The sequence below is a fragment of the Brassica napus genome, chromosome C4 (assembly GCF_020379485.1).
Source record: "Brassica napus cultivar Da-Ae chromosome C4, Da-Ae, whole genome shotgun sequence".
In the NCBI taxonomy this organism is placed as follows: Eukaryota; Viridiplantae; Streptophyta; class Magnoliopsida; order Brassicales; family Brassicaceae; genus Brassica; species Brassica napus.
The window spans coordinates 39938649-39965471 of record NC_063447.1 but is presented as its reverse complement, the minus strand read 5'-3'; the positions used below and the strand labels follow the sequence as shown (position 1 = coordinate 39965471).

General features: G+C 35.3%; 1 protein-coding gene across 2 annotated transcripts; it reads right to left on the bottom strand.

Annotated features, from left to right (window-relative positions):
* LOC106380644 (protein ECERIFERUM 26-like) lies at positions 1 to 26169 on the bottom strand. Of its 2 annotated transcripts, none has more exons than XM_013820447.3 (2): positions 25565 to 26121; positions 1 to 1066 (listed from the first exon to the last, which is right to left on the bottom strand). In XM_013820447.3, exons 1-2 carry the CDS (start codon positions 25997 to 25999, stop codon positions 221 to 223), a joined length of 1281 nt encoding a protein of 426 aa, XP_013675901.2. In that variant the 5' UTR covers positions 26000 to 26121; the 3' UTR covers positions 1 to 220. The 2 variants fall into 2 exon arrangements, with proteins under 2 accessions (XP_013675901.2, XP_048612485.1); XM_048756528.1 differs by lacking the exon at positions 1 to 1066 and adding an exon at positions 5351 to 6946 and having other exon boundaries at positions 25565 to 26169.
* Between the last annotated feature and the right edge of the window lie 654 nt (positions 26170 to 26823).

Here is a 26823-nt window from a genome sequence, read left to right as displayed (position 1 = left end):
TAACGAGAGATTTAAACGGTCTCTAACATACACATCATTTTTTGATATGAAATTAAACTCGTGATGCTAACTACATAACATCATAAAGTTGAGGGATGTTGCCATGCATAATAAATATTTCATGTACCTAAATATACATTTGTTTGATAACCAATACTTCACGTAGTCAGCAATCATTTTTCCATTCATGTTTACTTATTACTTAGTCGTTGATTCATTCTCACGGCGCGATCAAACCACATTTCTTGAATTCCGATTTTACTCTCTCCATCTCCTCCTCCGGCAACGTCATTGTCACAACCCTCTCCTCCGATTTCGCCGCCGCGTAAACAACTACCAATCCCTCCTCCCCTATCCCCTCAACATTACAGTACACTGATTCGGGCGACTTCCCCATCACTTTCGCCTCATACAAATCGACTTCACTCAAATCCATAAACGCCAACTTCGCTCCGTAAACAATAAAATCCAAACTCCCATCACAGCTCCCTCCGATCTCATCGATTCCACATCTCTCGTCCGTCGCTCTCTCGATACATCTCACTAACTCTTCCACAGTCGCTTCAGCCACCGGAGAATCCACGTGTACGGAGCTTATCATCTGACTGTTTCGAATCGATCTGATAGGTTTCAAATCGTTCGGATCCTTTCTGATTATCGTAACAGTTAAGGGCTCTGGATCTTCTCTAACCTTAGCTATGTTTTTCCATATGATTCCGGCGAGAATCTCGAACACCGGAATCTGATCATCTCCGTTCGCCGGAAAATGCGGTGACATCTGGTCGGTGACGGTGAGGTTGAAACAGTAACTCACCATTTTCTTGTTGCTTGGAGTGATCCATAGATCTCCAACCGGGTCAACCTGTTTTATTGATTCCGGGTCTTTCACCGTTGGATTTGGATTCTGAAACCTTCTGTCTATGATAGAAGTTTCCGGGGCATAGATTTTTTCTCCTGAAAGGACCTTAACCCATAAGTTGAAGGCATAGAATAAAGAGAAAGAATCTCCCATGATGTTGGCCCAGCTCAGGCCGAAAGCTAATCCTCTGCACTTAAACCGGGTCATCTGCAGATACAAGACCGAGATAAGGTGGTGGTTATTTTGTTTTTGATTTTATAAAATAATGTTCAAGATTTTGGTGCGCACTACTAGTCTATCGTATAAAGAGGGTTTAACAAAGTTCAGAAAACCCAGAGGGTTTAACACCTACGAGATGATGCTGCGCAAGTTGAATAGACTATAAAAGATTATAAATTTTAATCTATAGATATTGAAAAGATAAAAGCAATTGTGACATATTATACAAGGTATAGATTAGCAAAAGTAATGTTTGATATACAGATTAATGCAAATAAAATTATCTAATCTGGGATTGGAACCTTACTGGAATTTTCAGTCAAAAAAAAAATTTACCGGAGTATCTGAATAACAATAATTTTATTATGGTTGACAAACTTGTCGTATTATCAAACTTATATCGTCATATTTTATTAAAATTATACTTGTTCCAGAATACATAAAAATTGTAGAAAAATAAAAATAAATAACAAAGTAAATAATATGAATTTTCTAATTTAGTGGGCTGATTAGGACTCGAAATTGTAAAAGAGACTCATTTTTGAAATTTAATATTCATTAAGAGTCAAAATAAATATAGGCCTCTTTTAATTTATATTTTGTTTCAAAAAGTGTCTTTTTACTAAAAAAATTCGAAGAGACAACATATAAAGGGCTACGGTTCGGTTGTTTGATTTGATCTCTCTTCTCATCACCTGAGATATCTAGATTTCTTTAACTAAGCTTAATCCCAATACCTAAGAAGATTAGAAGATGAATCGAGTGACTCAAGTCACAGGGAATTCGAACCGATGGATTGTAAATTGATAAAGGCCCTATCAACGAATCTCCATGCTTAAAGGAAGTCCATATTAAAAATGATATTTGACTTCAAACTTAACCACAAAAAATTATATAAATTTCCAAATTTAGTGTCTATCACCATTTATGTTAATTTCGTAATAAAAAAAATTTTGTTACAAAAATTAAGGGACTGAAAGAAATTTAATATGTTATTCATTTTTGAATTTATTTTACAATCGCTCAAGATTGCATTAAACTTTTTTTATACGACGTTTTGATTTTACAATATATTCGAGTTTATATTGTCCAGGTACAATCATCAATGTCACATATCCCATAAAGTAGGGGTGGGCGTTCGGGTACTCGTTCGGGTTCGGATCGGGTATTTCAGATTTTCGGATATTTCGGTATAGAGGTATAAAACCCGTTCGGGTATTTCTGTACTTCGGGTATTTTTAGTTCGGGTTCAGTTATTTCGGATCGGATTCGGATTTTTAGATTTTGAAAAAGAAAAAAAAATCATTTTTCAAATTTCTTGTATTTAAAAATATAACTTTCACTTAACTAATTTTTTATTTTAATAGATTGAATGGTTAATAGATTTGGACATAACATTTTGAAACTAAAAAAAGACATTAATTTGGTTATTGTTTTTAAATTTGGATGTAACTTTTTGTTAATTCTTGAAATAAAAAGTTTGACATGCATTTTAAGTGAGTAGCAAATCATTTTCTCCGTAATTCTATGTATATCATATGAACTTAAAGTATGTGTAGTATCAATATAAATATTTTATATAAAATACAAAAAATATTAATCAAAATTAATGTCAAGTACCATAATTTTATAGAAGAACATAATTATGAATCGTTTATATTTTCCAGTCCCTAAAAATATCATGTATCATTTATGAATCGTAAACAACATGTATTTGACTTCAAATTTAACCGGAAAGAATTATATAAGTATCCAAATTTAATGTTTGTCAGCATTTATGTTAATTCCGTATCAAAAAGTCTTGTTGCAAAAGTTAAGGGATTGGAAGAAATTTAGTATGGAATTCATTTTTGAAGTATTTTACAATCATTCAAGAACATGATATAGCAATATATTATTGTTTAACATAATAATTAATTTCATATAACATTAATAAAAAATGGATTTTTTGTCTTAGCCATCGAGATTTGTCAAGCAGCTAAGAAAAATACATTTAGGGTCTGATTGGTAAGTGGTGTACCTTTAAAATTTTTGCTGTAGAAAAAAATCTGTAGATTTTTTGCTGTGGCGTTAGATTTTATTGCTGTAGAATTTTATGGAAAGCACTAAAAAATTGCTTTGGATATTTGGCTATGCAGAGCACTACAAGAAAACAGCGGTATTCTGACGGACATTCCGACGGAAAATGAAATCCTCGGAATATCCCGAGGAATTTCCGAGGAAATTCCGAGGAAGCACAAAATTGGGTTTCCTCGGAATTTCCTCGGAATATACCGACGGAATTCCGAGGAAATATCTATCCGTCGGAATATTCCGAGGAAATTCCGAGGGAAAATGGGTTCCTCGGAAAAAACCGATGAATTCCGAGGAAAATTTTATAGCCGTTGGAGAGCCGTTGGGGGATTTTACAAAATTCCGAGGAAATTCCGACGAACTAGCCTTTTCCGTCGGAATTCCGTCGGAATTTCCTCGGTCTGTCGGCAGGATTTAAACTATAAATACAAGCACTCCTCTTCCTCTTCATTCACTTCATCTCTTCATCCTCCCTCTTACTCTATTTACACACGAATTTGATTCATAAAAAATATGTCTTCTTCAAATTATTTTCGTTCTTGGATCGATCGACCTCATTTGGATCCGAACACGAGATTGCTTACGGAAGAATACCAACGAGGTATAACCGAATTCATGGGGTTATTTCACCGACAACCGGAAGAAAAAACAGGTATGTTAAGATGTTCTTGCTCTAATTGTAAAAATAGAAAGGTTATTAAAGAGTGGGATGTTTGGACTCATCTATATTTGAGTGGGTTTACACGAAGTTACAAATTTGGTATCATCATGGGGAAACTGATTATGAACATGGTAGTACTAGCGAACCTCAGCCAGCGGTAGATTAGAAGAAACCAATTAGAACAGATGTAGATTATGGTGTAGGTACTGAGCAGATGGTAAATGATCATTTTAGAGGGGAAGATTTTACCCAATGCAGAAGCTATGAGATTTTATGATATGTTGGTGGCTGGAAAGCAACCATTGTACGAAGGTTGCAGAGATGGTCATTCAGCTTATCATCTGCTACAAGATTGATGGGCATTAAAACAGATTATAATTGGCTGAAGACTGTGTGGATGCGATTGCTGATTTTGTAAAAGGTATTCTACCCGAGGAAATGTAGCTCCTGGTTCATACTACGAGGTTCAGAAACTCGTAGCTGGTCTTGGTTTATCGTATCAGGTAATAGATGTATGCAGCGACAACTGCATGATTTATTGGAGGGCGGATGAACAGCGGGTTACATGCAAATTTTGTGGAAAGCCTCGTTATAAAGATACGAGTGGAAGAGTTCCAGTGCCATATAAAAGGATGTGGTATTTACCTTTGACGGAAAAGGTTTCAGAGGTTGTATCTGTCTGAACGCACAGCGCAACCAATGAGATGGCATGCGGAGCACTCAACAGATGGTGAGATCAGACATCCTTCAGATGCAAAAGCGTGGGAAACATTTCCAATCAAAGTATCCCGACTTTGCGTATGAGAGAAGAAAGATGTCTACCTGGATTATGTACTGATGTTTCAGTCCGTTTGGCAAGAGTGGAAGACAGTATTCTCTTGGCCCGTCATTCTTACACCATACAACCTACCCCCAAACTTGTGCTTGCGAACAGTGCATTTTTGTTTCTCTCGATTCTCGTTCCCGGACCAGAGCATCCTAAGAGATCACTTGATGTGTTTCTTCAGGCCGACTAATATATGAGTTTCAGAACTATGGGCATCAAGGTATTGAAACATACGATTTTCGTGTAAATGTTAACTTTCAAATGCAGGTAGTACTAAGTGTGGAACAAAGATGATCCATGGGTTACTGTTACAAGACTCAACCCGAGAGCGAGTTCAGGGAAGTTCTGAGCTGGAAGACCCACTACAACCAAGCACATCCGGCAACTTAAGTGCAGCAGAAGATTTAGCTGGAGTTGGCCTTGTAGTCGATTTAACCGACTTTGGAGAGGAAGCCGTCGTTCACGTAGAGGATGAACCAGTGATTAGAGAGTTTCACCAAGATCCAAATTCAGATTCATCTGGTGATGATGACTCGGAAACAAACTACCATTGATTTTTTTTTTTTTTTTAAGAAATACCGAGGAAATTCTGAGGAACACTTGATATAACCTCTTTCCTCGGATATTAGTTATTTGGTTTATCTAGCAAGGCAAAGCTGAATACGAATTAAAAACTACTCAAAACACAACCAAATAAAACGAAGAAACCATGTAAAAGAAATACGAACTCATAATTAAGAAAAAAAAAACTAAGTTCAAAATTAACAGAAAATAAGACCATAAAACGTTAGAATAAAAAAGAAAATAAAATAGCGCGGTCGGAAATCAAATGGCAATACTGGCCGGTGATAGCTCCTACTCCTCGTCTCCTGCTCCAGATGTTCCTGCATCGTTGGGTCTCTTGGACCTCTTTCTTACCCTGTGTGTACCACTCGAACCCGAACCAGAGCTGGATGGAGAGTTGTCCCGATGAACTACATCATCCTTTTTGGCAACGACACGGCCTGATACGTGAAATGGCAGCCCAGATCTTGTGTAGCATGTCGTTGTTTGTCTTTATGCTCTGATCTCTCCAATGTTGTTGCTGGCGCGAAGTGGCGTTCGGTGGAAGCTCTTGCAGCTTGTACTGGCTGGAGTCTGATGGGAGTAGCTGATGGGGTTGTGAATCATCTGGAATGGCTTGTGCAGCCTCATCTTCTCCTTCTTCATCAACCACGGCCTTGCCTTTGGTCTGATATTTTGGCGTGAAGAAGGATGGCTTGTCTACTAGTGCGGTAGCAGGGGGTAGGAACTCAACTGCAGCCTCTGAAAGTAGAGCAGTCAGGCCGATCTGAGGCAGGTGGCAGTAGAGTGTTTTCTTCGCTCGGTCCTGGAATACGTAGACGTAAGGACCATCCCGATCGATCCTTGAGTGGGGACCAGCTATGAACTCCTTACTTACTAGAGAAATGACATCCAGGTAGTTCCAAGCAATGTTGTTTGATCTGTCCAGTGCTACCTGCTGGTTCTGGCAGTCTACACCCACATGTCTAAGGATCCGAGTAATCACTGCACCAAATCCACATGCATTGCTCTTGAATTTGGTTACTTTCCCCTTGTATCCTGCTATGTTTGCGGCCAGCACCGCTCCCATGTTGAAGGCAGTAGCAGGTGGGAATGTAGAGTTTCCAAATGCTGGTAGCAAATGCCTCACACCTTGGTATAGGAGGCACAACTCCCATTGCGTGACTGATGCGGCTGTGGTTGTCCCGTATAGCAATGAGCCAATGAGGCGTGTCGCATATCTCAGTACTGGGCTCCGGGTAAGTGACTCCTTTGCCTGAGAAGATCTATAAACCCCTGTGCCAATCGTTTCCCAGAAGTTCAACAGCTCTGAAGTCCAATAAAGACCAGATGTCGTCTCCCCCGCACTCAATCCAAATAGTCCGCAGAGGTCTGTGAAAGATACCTCATAGTATACTTTCTGCACTACGAATGCCAGAAAACCTTCCTGATGGCTATCATCGGGACGGCTGACGTATGCGGATGCTATGAACTGGCGTACCAACTCCGGATAAGTGGGTTCCTTGAGGTTGCATAGTTGGCCTAGACCCATGTTCTGGAATAGCCCTTCAATGTCTGCTTTGATTCCCAATATTGTCATCGTCTCAGGACATGCTAGTTGTGTAGCCGGAACGGCTACCTTCTTCATGTTGTTATAGTGGGTCGTATCAGACTTATCCCACTTCTTTGGCCTTTGCGTCTCTCGCTGAGACGAACCCTCTTCTTGTGTGTTCTTCTTTGCTGATGTTTTCGTGCGCTTCATTCTCTACAAAATAGAATCATTGCTCTCAACATGGTTATAATCAATTAAGAACTCAAAGCAACATGAAAATGAAAGGCGAAATCGAGTTGTGATAAAAAAAAACGAAATTGAAAAAATTCTCAATCCCTAAATCATCTCAATTGTGTTCCAAACTCGTTGATCACAGACAATTGTGTTCTATTCCATGTTTAAACATCTGTTTCATGCATATTTGATCAAGGAATCAACAAGGAAATAAGAAATTCACAAAACCCAAATATTGCTCAAGAACACGATTTCAGAATGTGGAGATTTGCGGAGTATACCTGTCTTAGGGTGAAAACGAGTGTAGGAATCAGGTAGAGCTCGAAAAATCAAGGGGAATAGAGCCCAAAATTGTTCAAATCGGATGATTATAGAGAGAGAAAGGGGGGGGGCGAATTATAGGGGAAATCGGAGGGGATGAGAGTTCTGAGGTTTAGATCCAAAAAAGGTCGGGTTTTGCCTTATAATTCTGTTTCCCGCACACACATCGATCGATGCGTTTTTGAACAAATACGGATCGATCGATCACATTCTTACGCTTTGGTCCATCTTAGTGATCGATCGATCCGTTTTTGGACATATATCCATCGATCGATCCGTTTATAAAAAAACTTACAAGATTTTTCGAGGACATTCCGAGGAACATTTGAGATTCTCGATCGATCGATGGGATAATCTCATCGATCGATCACATTCTTACGGTCCGGTGCATCTTAGTGATCGATCGATGCGTTTTTGGACATATATCCATCGATCGATCCGTTTATAAAAAAACTTACAAGATTTTCCGAGGACATTCCGAGGAACACTTGAGATTCTCGATCGATCGACGGGATAATTTCATCGATCGATCACATTCTTACGGTCCGGTGCATCTTAGTGATCGATCGATGCGTTTTTGGACATATATCCATCGATCGATCCGTTTATAAAAAAACTTACAAGATTTTCCGAGGACATTCCGAAGAACACTTGAGATTCTCGATCGATCGATGGGATAATCTCATCGATCGATCACATTCTTATGGTCCGGTCCATCTTAGTGATCGATCGATGCGTTTTTGGATATATATACATCGATCGATCCGTTTATAAAAAAAATTGACGTATTGAAACCCCAAACACTAGTTCCTCGGAATTTCCTCAGAATATTCCGAGGAAATTCCGAGGAAGAAGAGGGTTTCCTCGGAGTTCCCTCGGAATAATCCGAGGAAATTCCGAGGAAATATGGTTTTTAAACTGAAAACAACGTTTTGCGGTTTGAATAACACCTATATAACCCTTATTAAGTGTCTTACGTTCATTATGAAGTCAAATATTTGTACCTTACCGTATAATTAACATTTTTCCGATTGTATGAACGAAATCCCACAACATAAGAGAAACACTTATACCTTTTAATGAACGGTAAAGGGAATACTTTCAATTAGTTTTGAAATTTGTTATTTCATGGTTTATGCTCATCTATACAAAGAATCTTCAATGGTATGCATTACAATTGTATAAGAAATGAAATACGGCAAAAAAAATTGATGTTTTGAAACCCCAAACACTAGTTCCTCGGTATTTCCTCGGAATATTCCGAGGAAATTCCGACGGATATTTTACTATCCGTCGGAATTTCCTCGGAATATTTTCATTTTACCGGGCAAATATTTCGCGAAAATTGAAATTAGAATTCCGACGGAATTCAGACGGATATTATCCGTCGGACCCTAGGTTTTATAACCACGAGCCGCTTCTTCTTCCCCTGCGCGACTCCTCTCTCTTTTCCGGTGATTTCCCCCTGAAATCCGACGATATCTCCGGCGATCTCCCCCTTCTCTTACACAAATCATGTAAGGACCCTATCCCACTCTCTTAGGTTCTATTTGTTAGGTTTTTGTGTAGTTTTGATAGATTTTTGTTAGGGTGATTGGTTAGGATTGTGATTTGGTTGTATAATAGGTTTAGAATTATGATTTGGTTGAATAATTTGTTTTGTTGAATTGATGTAGAATTTTTTTATAATTTTTTTATTTTTTTGTATTTAAAAAATCGATTTTTGTATATAAAATCGATTTTTGTATTTTACAAATCGATTTTTCTATATAAATTCGATTTTTTGGATTTTACAAAAAAATTTTGGTATACAAATTCGATTTTTTTTGGATTTTACAAAACATTTTAAATATCTAGAAAACTTTTTTTGTGACTAAAAACTATTATTTGGGATTTAAAAATATTTTTAATATATATATATTATTAAAACTATTTTTTTTAATTATTAAACTATTTTTATTTATTAAAACTATTTTTTTTATTAGAACTATTTTTATATATTTATTAAATATTTTTAATATATATAAATCTTTTTTGTCACTATATTATTTGGGATTTTTTTTAAAAAAAAAAATTAATTTATATAATTCTCTATTTATTAAATATATTTTTTTAATTTACAGGTCTCATGATGATCAGACCCGACCTCGACAGCGTCGTAGTCGTGGTGGTACGGGGAGCCAGTCTCGGGATTCCAGCCATTTTCAGGATTCTCCTGCGCCCCACATCTCCAACCATACATCTCCCTCTGCTGCACCCGCTCCTGCTCCTCTCGCTCCCGCTGCTGCATCCGCTCCTGTTCCTCCGGGTCCTCCGGGAGTGATGCGTGTTGCGGAGTTGGTTCAACAGCCCGGTCGTGACCATCTTCCGTATCTCACTCCGTATCCACATGGACGGGGTCAAACATGGTAATTAAACATTTTTTTCTTTAAATTTGGATTCATTATTAACCGTTTATTCTTTTTATTAGGTTCAACCGATCCGGGAACGGGATCAGCGCATGGATCAACCGTATGATGTACTCGGCCCTCGACAGTGGACATCCGACTTTCACTCACTTCCCTACCGAGAAGCAGGTTCTGTGGTTTCGTCAGTTTGCGGTAAGTATTCTAATTTCTTACTTATATTTTTAATCTTTAATATAATTTTTCTACTAATTGTGTTTTTTTTTCAGCAAGAGTTCAACTGGAATTCCGATGAGACGCTCTTTATCTATCACCACTTCGTCCATAAAGTAATGGACAACTATGGGAACCAGATCCACGAGTGGAAGAAGAAGTGGGAAATCAATAAGGTTCGATTTAATTTATTAAACAATTTTTTAATTTATTAAACTATTTTTTAATTTATTAAACTATTTTTTTTTTTTTTATTAAAAGGTCCCAAAGTCGATGAACGACACGGTCTGGAAGGAGTTGTGTGCGCATTGGGATAAAGAAGAGACGAAAGAAACTTCTTCCACCAACTCCACCAACCGCAGGAGCGACCGTAAAGGGAAGGGCATCTACAAGCATAACTTGGGTGCTCAATCTATTGCCACTCTGGGAGATCGCATGGTAAGTTCAACCGTTTTATCTTCAATTATTTGAGTTTCAGAATTTTAATTTATTGTGCATTTCTTCTAATTTCTAATGTTTCTTTAATTTATGTTTTTTTCAAGGCGGAAGAAAATGATGGCGAGCCGGTTGATGATCTCGCCCTAATGAGGAGGGCGTATACCAACAAGAAGACCGGCCAGATTGATGACGGTCTTGTGAGGGACGTGGTCGACCTGGTCCAAACTCAGGTGGTAGACGAAGTGTCTCAGCTTCAAACCGAGGATGACGCTTCGACGGCTTCGACCAACTTGTCCCGGTTTCGAATCAACGAAATCGTTGAATCCGTAAGTTCTTTTTTTTTTAAAGTTCAATTCATTTATTTCTTGGTTTAAATTTGTAAATTTGGCTATTTTCTATTCAGTCGGTTCCAAAGAAGAAGGGACGTTTGGTCGGTTTGGGTCGTCGCACCCGGTCGGTTCCTCCTTCTTCTGCACCACCGCCCTTTATTGATCCAGAAGTGCTTACGGCTCAGTTGAAGGACAAAGATGATCGTATATCTTTGTTGGAGACCCAGATGGCGGCTCAACAGGCGGGCTATGAGGCACAGAGGAAGCTGAACCAACAAATGATGGAGATGATGCAGAGGATGTACCCGAACGAGGTCTTCCCGGACGTGTCAGACCCGCAGTTTTTTTTTTTCCAAAAACTCTAAATGTTTTATTTTTATTTGTGAAACTTTGAATATTAATTAATATGATTTCATTTTTAATTTTAATTTCATATTTTCGAATTTAAATTTCAGAAATTTTATTTTTTAAAAAAAATTAATATTTTTTAAATCCATCGATCGATCTGTTTATAAAAAAACGTTCGGAATTAAATTTTATAAAAACTTTTATAAAAAAAATGTTCAAATTAAATTTCGAAACTATAATATTTATGTATTTGATATGGTTTAAAACAACATATATATATATATATATATATATCAATCTTAATAATTAATTAAATTTGATTTTTTACTTATATGATTTTGTAATCATTTGTATTTTGTTATAACAAAAAGTTTAAACCATGGATCACAAAATTTGAATGTGAGACTTTTAACAGTTTTAGTAATTTATAGTCGTTTTTAAAAATTCAAAATATAACATATACATAAAAATCTAAATTTTTATTATATGGTTATTGTGGTTGTTTAATTTAGTTTAATAGTTTAAAATTAAAAAAATATGATAGAAAATATACTAACTTTTATCAAATCTTTATTATTTAAAATTATTAATTGTCATATATACTTTAGCCGCATTAGACAATTCTGTAATTTTTGTTTAAAAAAATTATAAAGAACATTAATAATGAATTTATGGTTATTTTAATAAAACGTTTATTATATAATTAGATGGACCAACATATTTTTCTCTAATGATTCTAAGAAGCATCTTAGTGATGACACGTGGCTACAAAAAGAAGTTGTAATGTTTCTCAAATAATATATAGGGGATTATCCTCAAATAATAAAAAAAAGGATTAGAAGGTTTGAAAATGAGCTGAATCGTTCAATTTAGCTGTTAGTTTATCAATAACTATTATAATATTTCTTGAATTAGCTCAATTTGTAATAATATAAATTGGTTTACTAAATCAACAGTCATATAAGTTAACTCTCTAACTAATTCTAAATAAATATTAAATAATAAAATTGATTTAAATAATACTTTCTAGCGTTTATATTTTTAACTATAATGTTTTACTTGTGCAGGCTAATATATATGTACCTAACAATTTTTAATTTCAATTCTTATTTTTATTTTAAAACTATTTTTTTCAATTAGATACAAATTATAAATTATAAAACTTCAATATTCATATTGATAATCAATGTATTAAATTATGCTCTTTTGTTTCATAGTTTTATCTATGCGATGTAGATTTTGAATCAAAATCTTTTCTGTAGTAATAATCAAATTAGAAAATTTGAATTTGATTTTAAACACTTATTGTATTTATGAACAAAAAAAAATCAATGGCACTAAAATGATTATAAACAGTTACAACTCATAAAACATCAACAAAATAACAATAGCCAACAAAAGTTACAACTCATAAAACATCAACAAAATAACAATAGCCAACAAACATTAGATATTCTCCATAATTTAGATTTTAAAAACAGTGAGACAAAAACACAAAATAAAAATTACAAAACATTATCTATGTATTCTCTTGGATTATATTTATATTATGTTTATTATTTGTCAAAAATAATAGTTTTATTAATGTTTTATTTCAAGCTTCTATATATTTTTAAATATTTTTAGTTAATTTCATTTTGTAGTTTATATAATATTCACTATTTTGGTTTTAAATATGCTATTTTGATAACATTTGTGATTTACAGGTAAGTTCGTTATTAGCATAACTTTATTTGTGATTTTGATGTTCATCATGTACAAATACAAATTAATTTATTTTAGGTTAGTAATATGATTATTCAATATTAAGAATACATAAATATCTGACATAAATATATAATTTATATTTTATGATATATTTTCAATGATGCTTTACATTTAATTTTAAGTTTAATATTATAATAATTTATATTTAGATCAATATTATCTGTAGATATTGTTCATATCAACTGTTAATATATATTTATTAATTAAATATCCTAAATAAAGTATATTTATATATATATATATATATATATTTTTTAACAAAGTTATATTAGTAGAATAAGTTAATATTAATTTAATTGATCTTAAATAATATTATTAAACTAATTACTTATCCTAAAATTATAAAATATGACAAGTAGCAATTTATTTTTTTAAATAATATTATTAAACTAATGACTTATCATAATATCATGGAGAACATGAAAAAAAACACTCCTAAAATAATATTATATATATATATATTTCGATTTATGTTAATAAACGTTTAATATTCCAATATTAGTGATGCCTTTTTATCTAGTTTTTAATTACTGATAAATTCATTCATGAATACAAATTTTATATTTAATAAAACTGTATCTTCATCTATTACACTCGTTAACAAATTTTATATTTAATAAAGCCATATTTAATAAGGCTATCTTTCATAAGACTATCTTTTTGCTTTGCTTTTGATTTTTGGTCTATTTACTTCCACTCTAAGGGTTTGAAGAGTTTGATTGGCAAACCATTTGCAAAAGCATTATGATTTTTATTTTTTAATCAATAATTACTAAAAAGATATATAGAAAACTATTTATAACATATTAATGCTTTTCCAAATCCTATTTGGTATAATATTTACATTTATGATATATATATAAATTAAAAATAACTATATATAATTAATTTATTTTATATAATAATATCAAATTTATGTTTATATCCAAAAGTAAAATTTTAATTTTAAAATTTAAATTTAAACTAATTTTTATTTTTTATATAATAATATTTCATATTTATAATTTAATTTATATAATTAAACATGATAAATAAATAAAATGAAAACTGATATATATATTATAAATTTAAATATAGTTATATTATTTAGACATAAATAAAGTATATATCATATACTAATATTTTGTATATGAATCATTTTATTAAATATATTAATGAAAACACACACCTTTTACAGCATTCTATATAATATTGGTATTGTTTTATCATCAACTCTATCAATCTATGCTTAAGAGCAATCACATTGATTATACATCCATATTGAGTATTTAAAGCATAAAATAATACTCTCTTGGTTTAATATTAAGTGTTGTTATAGAGAAAATTTTCCGTTACAAAATAAATGTCGTTTTAGCATTTTAATCCAAAATGTATTAATTTTATTTTCCAGTTTATTTTTCTATTGATTGTAATATGATTAAGTGTATTAGTAATGATGTTTTTATATAGAAAATATACAAAATTAAATATTTTTTAATCTGTGTGCACAAATCTAAAATGATACTTAATATGAAAGTGATGGAGTACTGCTTTAGTGTTGTTTTGATATTTAATTAAATTTTAAATTTTGAAAAGGAAAAATCCACTTATAATTGACAGATGGCGTGTGAGGTTTTTAAGCGTATCAATTTTTTTTGTAGGAATATGGGAGAATGACTCCCAATTTATTTAAAAAAGAAACGCAAACTTTAGCTTACAAGACGAGTTTGTCGTGGCCGCAACGGTCCAGCAACATCCTCATGAACTAAAACAGCGATCTCAATCGGTGCCACAACAAAACTATGAAAACCAAACGGAAGAGAAAATGCAAGGTTAGCCAAACCATCAGATAAGCGGTTTGCTTTCCTATACACATGAATGAATCGGACCAGGCAGTCCCTTGTCAAGAAACCATGGCACAAGCGTACCAGGAAAGACAGCGGATGAGTATCCCCAATCCCTATCGTAAGAAACTCCATCACCATCATAGAATCGACCTCTACCTCCAGCCTTCTCACCCCTTTCTCCCAAGCAACCACTAAACCATAATACACACCCCATAACTCCGCTAATGGTGCCGTACAACTATCTATATTAATCGCAAAACCACCACACCACTCGCCTTCTCCGTTTCGCAGTGCTCCCCCTGCAGCCGCCGGCCCCGGGTTCCCATGTGATGCCCCGTCCGTGTTCAGTTTCATCCACCCCACACAAGGTGGCTTCCATCCCACCATTATCTCAACCATATGTCTCTCCTTTATGTGAGCATTCTCTGCTCTATTCGCTGCTATAACTCCCTTAGCTGCTATAACTCCCTTAGCCAAGTCACGTAAGAACTTGACTCTATCTCTCCACAGTCGGGTATCACCAAATACATGTCCACATCTCCACTTCCATCCCCACCACAGAGTCAAAGCGAATATAGTAGCCCACGGAATACCACCACATGCATTGTTGTCACATAGGTTCTTATATAACCATTCCAGTAACTGCATTCTGAAGAAAGCATCCCTTCTCGTTCTCGGAGCAAATCTCTCCCATATACCTTTTATCGCAGGAAAATCACGTAACACATGTATTATAGTCTCAATTCCTCCTCTGCAGACCTGGCATAAGTCAGTCCCACTCAGGTGCCTTATATGTCTCTCTGCATTCGTCATGATTACTTGGTTTGCCACTAGCCAGAGGAACATTCGAACTCTCTCAGGTGCGACAACGCGCCACATAGATCGAAAGAAACTCCCCATCTGCGGTCTTGGACTCTCATCTCTTGTAAGCAAGGCGTATGCAGACTTCACCGTAAACTGCCCATTCGGAGTCTGCCCCCAGGCCAAACGGTCCTTTGCTTCAGTAACAGTATCCACTACTATTGCCATAAGCTCTAGTCTTCTCTCAGCTGTTACCAACGGGGTAATTCTATCAAAATCCCAACCTCCACCTTCCCCCCCACATATCTCTAACTGTTATATCTTCGTATCCTTCTGGAAGCCCTGCAATCACTTCAGTCATGAGTGGTTGGCCTGCTATCCAACTATCCGTCCAGAACCTGATATTTCTCCCATTACCAGTGACCCAGCTATGACCTACAAGAACCTCTTCTCTTATCCCCATTACCACACTTTTCCATGTTGACGAGGTAGAGCTACTCCCTACCATCCAATATGTGTCATGTATGTCCCCCACACCGTACTTACTTCGTAAAAATTTGACCCATAAGCTCTCAGTATCGTGTAACAGACGCCATCCCACTTTAGCTAACAAGTCTTTGTTCATATCTGTCGACACCCTGTTCCCCAAACCTCCGGCCACCTTCGGTTTGCATATTTTATCCCAGGAGACTAAGTGTTGTCCACTTCCCCACACAAAGCTCCTCGCTAGGCTATCAAGCTTCTCCAGTATACCCACTGGCATGCTAATCGTACTCATCGTATGCACCGGGATTGATGACAGAACTGACTTTGTCAATGTTACCCTTCATGGAAGGCTTAATGTTTGTTTCTTCCATCCTGTTAGCCGTGAAGCTACTTTCTCTAGTACCTCCCCAAAAGTATCTTTATTAATTCTTTTCTGTACTATCGGCATCCCCAAGTATTTTCCCAGCTCTTTTGTTGATGCAATATCACTTTCTCTGTTTATTCTCTCTTCTCTTCTTCTAGAGACATTATTAGAAAATAAAATCTTCGATTTCTGGAGGCTTACTTTCTGACCAGAGGCTTTACAAAACTTCTCCAACACTTTCCTGATCACTCGAATCTGCGTTACCGATGCCTCTGCAAATAGGATTAGATCATCTGTGAAGCAAATGTACGATAGCTGTGGACCACCTCTCGACAATCTTATCGGTTTCCATCTTTTATGCTCCACTGCTTTGTCAATCAGTTGACATAATCTCTCCATGCATAAGACAAACAGGTACGAGGAGAGTGGATCACCTTGTTGCAGTCCTCTTGATGGCTTAAACGGCTCAGATTTCTCCCCATTCCACAAAATACACATTGATGGACCAGACACACATTCCATAATCCTCTTGACCCAATTCTCAGACAAACCAGCAGCCCTTAATGTATCTTCTAGAAAATCCCAACGCAGCCTATCATATGCTTTCTCCAAATCTAGTTTCAGCAGCATCCAACCCTTGCGGCCTTGCTTCTTTTTCATCGAATGAACAGCTTCCTGAACCACAACAATGTTATCCGCACTCAATCTACCCGGGATGAAACTAGACTGAGCAGGACCAATCAGTTTAGGCATAATACTCTTCAGTTTCCCTACCATGGCCTTCGTGATAGTTTTAAACAACCCGTTGCAGAGACTTATCGGTTGAAACTGAGTAATATACTCAGGTTTCGTCACTTTCGGAATTCGCACCACGAGTGCATCATTAGTATTCTCCGGCAACTTCCCCGTCTCAAAGAAAAGAAGGACAAACCTGATCACAGATGCACCAACTGTCTCCCAGCACCTCTGATATAAAACTGGTTGAAACTCATCCGGACCTGGTGCCTTGAAGCTTCCCATAGCTCTCACCGCTTTCTCTACTTCCTCCGCAGAAAACGTTTTGTCAAGATCCATTTTCTCTTGTCTTGTAAGCCCCACAAATCTCCTCTCCAATAGCATTTGTATGTCTGTATCCACGTCTTCCAGAGAATATAGTTTTCTGAAATAGTCCACCACTAGCTTCTCAAGTTCTTTTGCATCTGATACCCACTGAGTTTCATCTTTCTTTAGCATCTCCACTCGATTTCGCTTTCTCCTAATGATTGTCGACATATGAAAGAACTTGGTATTTCTATCTCCATGCACACACCACTTCTCCCGCGACTTTTGGAACCAGAGCACTTCTTCTTGCTCGAGGATGATCTCAAGTTCTTTTAATAGCTCTCCCTCCTTTACTAAGATCTCATCAGAGAGGTCTTGCTCAATTTTGTCCTGTATCTCTGTAATCTCCATCAACAAGTCCTCTTTCCTTCTTTGGACATTTCCGAAAACTTCTCTGTTCCACTTTCGGAGTGTCACTTCCAACCTCTGCAAAGCTTCTCTTGTATCAATATCACGATCCCATGAAGCTGTTAGCAAGTCTTGAAATTCATTATGTTGTAGCCATGCCGCCTCAAAACGAAATGGACGTCGACGTGCATCACCCTTAACCTCCGGTGTGAGCTGTAGATACAAAGGAGCGTGGTCTGATGCTAAGAAAGGTAAATGCCTCACACTTGCCTCCTGCCACCTGAGTCTAGACTGGGCACAGCATAATATTCTATCCAGCCTCTTTGCTACAAATGTGCTTTCACTTTTCCCTTTTTTCCATGTGAATTGATTGCCATGAAATCCCATATCAACCAGTGACATATCATTTATCCAATCACCAAACTTTAGAGAATCCTTAGACAATCTCTCATTCCCACCACTCCTTTCATCTATCCTCACTATTGTATTAAAGTCTCCCCCAACGAACACCGGACCCTCCGCATTACGCAAAACTTCTTCTAAAGCAGCCCATAAGCCACTTCTACGGCTCGGTGAAGGAGCCGCATACACAACAATCAGATTAATCACCTCTGCTCCATTCCCAATTCGAGCATGTATAAACTGATCCGACGACTTGACCACCTCAAGCTCTCCAATCTCCTCCCTCCATAACAGCCATAAACCTCCACTCTGGCCACACACATCCACCCGAAACGAGTTCTCAAACCCTAGACCACGACAAATCCAGCCTGCCGCTTCTCCACCAGCATGAGTTTCAAAAATAGCAAGGATATCTGTCTTGAACTTCTTCACCAAATATCTAATCGATCTTCGAAATTGGGGTTTATTTGCTCACTGGCAATTCCACAGAATGCACTTCATCAGATCTTTATAATCAATAGATAGAATCATCGGGGCAAAATGTTATGCCACCACACTCTCCAGGACTTCTCGTTCTTGGCTCGCACTAGCTTCTGCCTCATCCAACTCCAGATTCTTCATCTCTGCAAGTTGCTCCTGAGCGTTGCTTTTATCGTACACATGCCCATAATTCTTCTCATTTCTGTCTAGCTCCCCATCTCCTGCGAAAACACCACCTGGTCGGCCGACATTTTCCTTCTCTACTCGTAGTCTCTTCCCTCTCGCCGACAGGCCACTCTCCCCACTTATTGGGCCAAACACCAAACCACGCATTGGCCCAACATTTCTCAGTTTGGTCTTAGAATGATTTGGGCCTCTCATGTTGCTAATCTTCTTATCTTTTGGACCCAATCGAGCTGGTTGTTGGTTCCCTCTGTTTCCATTCTTTCCAAACGAGAATTCCTTCCCAGTCTCTTTACTCGCTCCTCCAGAAACTATATTAGTAGTATTCTCATTTTCTTTATTCTCTTCTCTATTTCCACTCTCCTCCACTTGTTCCTCCATATCTTCCTCCACATTCAACCCTCCAAACCTATTCAAAACCCTTATCTCCTCTGACATACTCTCTTGACGAGCCCCCCGACTTTTACTACCGATCAACGTCTTATTTCCTACCATCTCCCTACTTTCATTACTCCGCAGTGTAACTCCTCTCTGCCCATTCTGAGTTAGCCCTTTCCTCGCCTGTCTCACTGGGATAAAATCTGTATTCATACCTGCAACCTCCGTATTGTTTTGTGTCATGTCCACTGGAAGAACCGCATTTATAGGAGTTTCCTCCAGTACCTTACGTGGGCATGAATAGGCTAGGTGTCCATACATACCACATGACGAGCAGATCGTCGAGATTCCTTCATATGATACGCAGTACCTCTCACCATTAATCATCACTGTCCCTTTCAATGGCTTATTAAGGTTAACCTCCACACAAATTCTCGCAAATCTAGCTCTTTCGACTTTTAGCGTGGTGCAGTCAACCTTAATCGTTTTTCCTAACCCCTTGGCAATCCCCATCAGTATCGTTTTATGATAAAAATTAACTGGGATATGTGCTAAACGAACCCAAACCGGTGTCGTAACTATCTCATCCCTCAGCGGATCAAACTCAGGCGTCCATGCTTGCACCATAAGGTAACTCCCAAAAGCCCTCCATGGTCCACCTGATAGCGCATTCATATACTCCTCCTCTACTCCAAAACGAACCATGAAAAAATTCTTCGGGAGATCCATCACAAACATTGATCCCGCAGGTTTCCATAGCTCCTTCAGCCTTCTCGTTAAGCTCAATAATGGGATACTCCTCCCCAAGACCTTAACAATCATACATCTCGTCCATAAACCATTCATAGCAATCAAAACCTCCTCTTCAATCGTTATCACCGGTTCTCCATCCTCACCATTCGGGATCTCCAGTTTCAGATTTGATTTCACAAAAGACTCGTCCACAATCTCCTTCGGTACAGGCATCCCTCCTTCATTACACTCTAATACTTTTTTCACCCAAGGGTCTGGAATCTTCGGGCGGTCTCCCATGCTCCCCAATCTCCTCCATATTATCATCCTGCACTTCCTCACCAAAAACCCTAAAATCACCCAGAACCCTAGCCGTCATTTTTTTTCCCTGAAAAACTATGGTCGTAACTCTTCTTTTCTAATGTTTTAGCGGTTTTAAAATCAATCGTCAGATTGATTTTGTTTAATGTAGTAAAATTTGACGCCTAGATCTATAAACTTTTTGTCGTTTCGTGGTTGGACACTTGGCTGGTTTACTTCCCTTGATTATACGACGTCGGCGAATAAATGATAGAACTACTCTTCGAACCAATTTTGTCAGAAACAAATGTTCCATCGCTCGCACAGGGCCCAACGCATATAAGCCACAAAACATATCCATTAATGAAGCAATTATTCTAACAGTTTATTTGAATTTCAGTGTTTCAACCATATCTCACTACAACCGAGCTGCCATACAACGATTTATTACCAATCTTGGAAACAGCTGCCATACAACGATTTATACCAATCTTGGAAACATTTCGTTAAAACTAACAGGAGTCGCTCACCGATATTAACACGAACCAGAAAAGGGGCCCTCACCATACAAAGCCGATAATTTTGAGAAAAATATGCCAAATTGGGTCAAAAAAGGACCGACATCCTTAAAATCTTTCATTTTAAGGAAAAATGTTTTAATACCATTTTATTTTGAACTAAGAGTATCTCCGAAATAAATTCTACTGAAGTTTCATATTTTTATTTGTATTTTGAGTCTAACAATTATACATCATATTTATGATTCTTAAATATTTTTTTTATTTCTCATTTTAATCCTTAAAAATTTCATATTTCATAAATATTTCAAAATTTTCAAATAAATTTAACTTTTCCAGATAAAATTACATAATAACTTTAAAGTGAGATTTAAAATATTTTAAAACTAAATTTAAACAACAACAATATTAAGAAACTTAATAAAATGTTTTTAGAAAGGTACAAGATGACATAATTAATTATATGGTGAAAATATATGATACTCGATTTCAAAATTTTCTAGTTCCTAATCTACAAACTAAAGATAAAGAATCATTTATTATTTTGAAATGCAATAGTTGGTGGTGTGGAATTCCCGATGGACATGGGTTGTCAGGAATTTCCGACGGACTAAGTGGTTTGAAGTAATGGTTGGTAATTTCCGACGGATTAAATGGTCAGGAATTTCCGACGGATTAAGTGGTCGATAATTTCCGACAGACAATTTTAAATAACAATTTTTAATAATTTTCTGAAAGACAGAGGTGGTCAGGAATTCCCAACGGAAAAAGTGGTTGGGAATTCCCTGCGGACTACCAACGAACAGTTTTCCAAACACATTTGTCTTTCGGGAATTCCCAACCACCTCTGTCTTTCAGAAAATTATTAAAAATTGTTATTTAAAATTTTTAAATTGATAAATTTTGTATTACATAAAAATATTATTAATTAAAAACGTAATTAAAAAGTTATCCATGTATCCAATGATGATATCAGAAATCTTCTAGAAAGAGCCTCAATGGATGAGCACTTGTATCTCAATATCTTTCTTATTTTATGTTTGTCATTAGTATATTTTTTAAGGCTGCATAAAATCATTTGGATGGAGGTGCTCTAAAAGTGTTTTTACTCTAAAATCCTAAAATCATATTCTCGCAAAACTTGCAATGATAAAATCACAAAATATTGTAATATTATAAAGAAAAATGATTTTTGTTTGTTTTGGACCGAAAACACTATTTGTTACCTTAACGTAGTAGATATATATATATATATATATATTATGGATTTTTTGAAAACACTATTTTGTATTTTTTGCGGTAAAATATGATTTTATGTATTTCACATAAAAAATACTACATCACAACTTTTACGTAAAATATTGTTTCCACTTTGGCTGAGCAAACAATGTTTCTTGATTTTGGCAAAATCAATTTTAGAATTTTTGAAAAAATACACAAATGCCTTTTTGATGGTAGAACATTGTTTGATAGTTTTGGTAAAAAAAAAAAACCTCGTTTACTTTGGTTTTAGTGAAATTAATAATTTGCGGAGTAAATACATTTTTATCAAGAAGACGTTATTTGAATGATTAGATAGTAGTTCTGCAAAATATAAATTTTCAAATAATAAAATTATTCATCATAAGTTTAGCTAGTTTCATTTTGAGATATTTTTGTTTTTTGGTGTAAATGTTAAAATTTTAGTTTTTATTGTTTCAAGATTTGCAGCCAAACTACTATTTAAGTTTTAACAATTCAAATATCTATAATTTTAAATATAACTGAATTTTCACTTAGATGTTGCACCCAATTACAGATTCTCAAATTTCTAAAAGATAACGTTTGAGCATTTGTATCTGCATGCATCATCAACAAGCAAATGGTCTATGTTTATCATTTATAATAAATTAATGGTGTTTTTAACTATGTCCTTTTATATAATTAATCATTTTAAGAATAAAAGGTCTAGTTATGTAGGTTCATATATCTACAAAACCAAAATTTAAACCATGTAATTTATCTTTTCTTAGAGAGAAACCCGTTTTCAACATATATTAAATACATGACCTCCAAAATAAATATATATATTAGGTAATCAAAGAGTTTAATCACTATGATAATGCATAGCTGGTCATAATTATGTATTTCACATAACCGATGACCAGTTATTTTATAAAATATGCATATTGATACTTATTTATTTTAAAACAATTTTTTTCTAGGTATACCCCATCTTTTTTTTTGTTTTATATGACGCTTTGAAACCATTTTTTTTGTTTCAATTTTTGTGACGTTTTTCAAAAAATTTAAAAGAAAACATAATAACAATGACTTTATTTGTTTTATATTATTATTTCTAGTTAATAAAATCAGCTTATTTACTTCTTTACGAGAGATAATGTTCAGTTAATAAAAAAAGTATCGTACAAGATGGCCTTATTTTGTGTGAAAAGGTGTTGAGTGAGAGTTTGGGAGTCTGCGGCTGAGTTTATGTAAAATTTTTGTTTTTCAAATTTGGGGATCTAAAATTTTTTTTTGGAACCTATTTATATGTATTTTTTTTCAAAAACTTCGGGAGCCTGTTGCAAATATTTTACCTAGTATGGTCCAGAGCCGGCCCTGAGTGTCATATAAAAAGCGGATGGAGTATATAAGGACATCTCCATCCCCACTTTATTTTTTTCTTTAAAATGGAATAAAAGTGAATATGAAGTAAGGAATGCTTCAATCCAATTCCATATCTCACTCCATAATGGAATTTACTCCATAAATGGAGTAATCTATTTTTTGTTTGTACATCACTCTATTATGGAGTAGGAAATGGAGTAGGATTGAATCATATTTACACCATATTCACTTTTACTCTATTTTAGAGGAAAAAATGAAGTTTTACATTGGAAATGCTCTAAGCGCAAAAAATTCATAAATTGGTTTATCAAAATAGGAGCGAGAAAACAGAATCTTAGTATCAAAATTAAAAAGAACAAAGCAAGAAACTTATTGAGGTTTTTTTATAAACATATATTGCTTTTTAGCAAAGTTTTACCGATTCTGTTTTTTTTTTGTCATTTGGTAGATTAAGATTAGATCAAACAACATTTTACACAAAGCCCGGAAGAGCCATTTTACACATTTTTGCACAACATTTTTACCGATTCTGTTTAAGATCAAATTATTTTAGTAGCCTACTGATTTTTTAAACAATGGATAAAAAATCAGCTTAAACCCGGTTCTGAACCTGCAATAATATATCTGTCTGAATTGTTTTGAGTTTTTTAATTAAATACGGCCCTTAATGTGGCAGTGTCTTTTAATGCAAGTTATTGGTACGGTTAGATCTTTCGGGTATTAAATTCTTTTGATGTCAGGATAGGCCTGGGTAAAAAACCCGGATCCCAAGAATCGAACCGAACCCAATCCGAAAAAGTAGTATCGAATCCGAACCGAAAAAGTAGTATCGAATCCGAACCGAAATAGATTAAATAACCGAACGGGTTCAAAATTTTGGTATCTAAAAACCAAAACCAAACCCGACCTGATCCAAAGTATCTCGGATATCCGAATGTAACTGAAATAGATTTATATACCTAAATATATTACTTATTTTTAGATTTAATATATATTAAAAACATCCAAAATATATAAGATACTTTAAGTTGTCTAAAATACTTGAAAATATACATAAATAGTCTAAATTAAATGTCTAAAATAGCTAAAATATATTCAAAACACCAAAATACTTGAAATATCTATTGATTTTCTATCTAAATATTCAAACCAAACTAATTTATATGTTAATTTTAGGTATTTTGACATATATTATATAAATTTATATGTAATATATTATTTTGTTTTATAGATTTTGTGAAATTGTAAGCATATAATGAATATTAAAATTTTAAAAATAATTTAAATTGGTTATCCGAATCTGAACCGAACCCGTAAAGATCCGAACCGAAATTTAGAAATATCCGATTGGGGCTGAATTTTTTAAACCCGAAAACCCGAAATCCGAATAGATCCGAACTGAATCCAAATGGATACCTGAACTCTCATCCCTAGACAGGACATATAATATTAAATGTTTCTATCTTTTAGTATCTGTTTTTCTCGATTAGGGCATATGGTCAGAGAGAATATTCAAAGTGGGTAACTTCTCTAAATCTTGTAGTTATGTGTCAGAATCCAAATGGATACCCGAACCTCCCCTAGACAGGACATATAACATTAAATGTTTCTATCTTTTTGTATCTGTTTTTCTCGATTAGGGCATATGGTCAGAGAGAATATTAAATGATGGGTAATCTTCTCTAAATCTTGTAGTTATGTGTCAGAATCGAAATGGACACCCGAACCCCCCCCCCCCCCCCCCCTAGACAGGACAGTCATATAACATTAAATGTTTCTATCTTTTAGTATCCGATATATTCTATTAAAAGATGGGTAATCTTCTCCAAATCTTGTAGTTATGTGTTACGTTTTACAAGTTCATCAATTCCCAAAAATCTTCTAATTATGTGATACGTTTTACAAGTTCATCAATTCACCAAAATCATAACATAAATATTTCAATAACCTTAATTTGAAAGGTGTTTTCTTTTGTTAACTTGTGAAGTAACATATTTTCTAAAGTGTCATATATTGCATAATACAATATCATAACTGGTATAGGCCTTTTTGTATAGTTGTATATCGGTTAATAATACATACATAAATGGAGAGAGGGAGTAATAATGCGATTGTGCATGTTTAACTAAATGAGTATGGCAAACTAAAGAAGAGAACATTGTTTTTTTTCTTTCTGTTAATAGAATAGGAAGATAAAATTGTTGTTGTCAAATTACCTGAACATAGATAGTTACAAAAAAAATTTACCTGAACATAGATCAGAGGAGAGAAAGGCAACTCCGGCCCAACAGGTTGATGGTAAACCAGAAACTCATCAACTGACCGGTCCGGTTTACTAAGCCACTCTTCCACCGTGAAATTGCATTTACCTTCCACGAAACGCGCCCCACAGTCGTTGCATTTGATATACGGACGCCCCGAGTCTCTCCGCCATAACCTTCCTGTGGTCCATGCGATCTGGTCGAACAGCTTGAAAATAGCCTCCTTCACGTGTGTCACGCTCAAGTCACGTGCCATCTCGGGCGTGTAAATGTACGCCGCCTTGAGATAGTGGAGCTTCATAGCTAGATCTAAACCCGTTGGTTCATGGGTCGTACCAGTTTCTGTCGCTCTGGTTGCACCCACCGTCGATAACCTCATGTTGTATATCGGACCCTGACCCTTTTCTTGAGATCGACCCATGATGCTCAGTTGAGTTAAGCTGATTCTATCTTTGATCTTGAACTAACTACTCCATGTATGTATACATTTCTCTCTCTTCGTGCTGTGTAATATATACTATAGGCAGAGCCGGTCCTGAATCTGTAGGTGCCCTATTTGAAATTATAAAAAAAAAATTAATTTAATTTTTAAAAAGAAAATGTAAATTTTTAAAACAAAAATTTGGTCTAAAATTTATTTTCTTTATAGAAAAATTAAAGTTGTAAGTTTTAATTCATATTTTAATTAATTTAATAGCAACAATATTGTATATTTAATACTTATATTACTATATTAATGTGTATATTATATGTATATTAACTTTTTTTTAAATGTGAGGCCCCATAAAGTAGGGGGCCCCATTCAAATGTTTCGTAAAACTACCCTCAAGCCCGGCTCTGACTATAGGTGATGGATTTGATAAGACTATTGTGTGTATGTATATAGAGTAGAGACGCTTGATAGTGGTAAGTTAGAGCAGGATTAACGCTGAAACCCCACGTGGGGTTATTTATTTATTTTTTTATTTTTTTTCTCTGAGTAAAAAAAAAAAAATTAAAAAATTAAAGACCAACCAATTGCGGACCGCCACGTGTCAGTGGGGCCCGTAAACAGTTCAAAAACTCACCAAACAGCGGTTCTTATTTTGGCTTCTCTGTAACCGATTTTTCTCTTTTTTGTGGCCCCCCCACCTAAAAACCCCACTAAAAACCCTTTTTCTCTCCCGATAATCCTGCTCTTATAATGTTACACGTAGGTGAAACCGTTACTTAACTTTCTTTTTCCTGATAATTTGATGTCCTAAG

Bases quoted from the DNA above. Each gene is read 5' to 3' on its own strand.
- LOC106380644 (XM_048756528.1), bottom strand. From the start codon at position 25,999: ATGGGTCGATCTCAAGAAAAGGGTCAGGGTCCGATATACAACATGAGG. The intron at 6,947-25,564 runs GTAAATTTTTTT...TCTATTTTGTAG, and splicing joins CTCCTCTGATCTATGTTCAG to AGAATGAAGCGCACGAAAAC.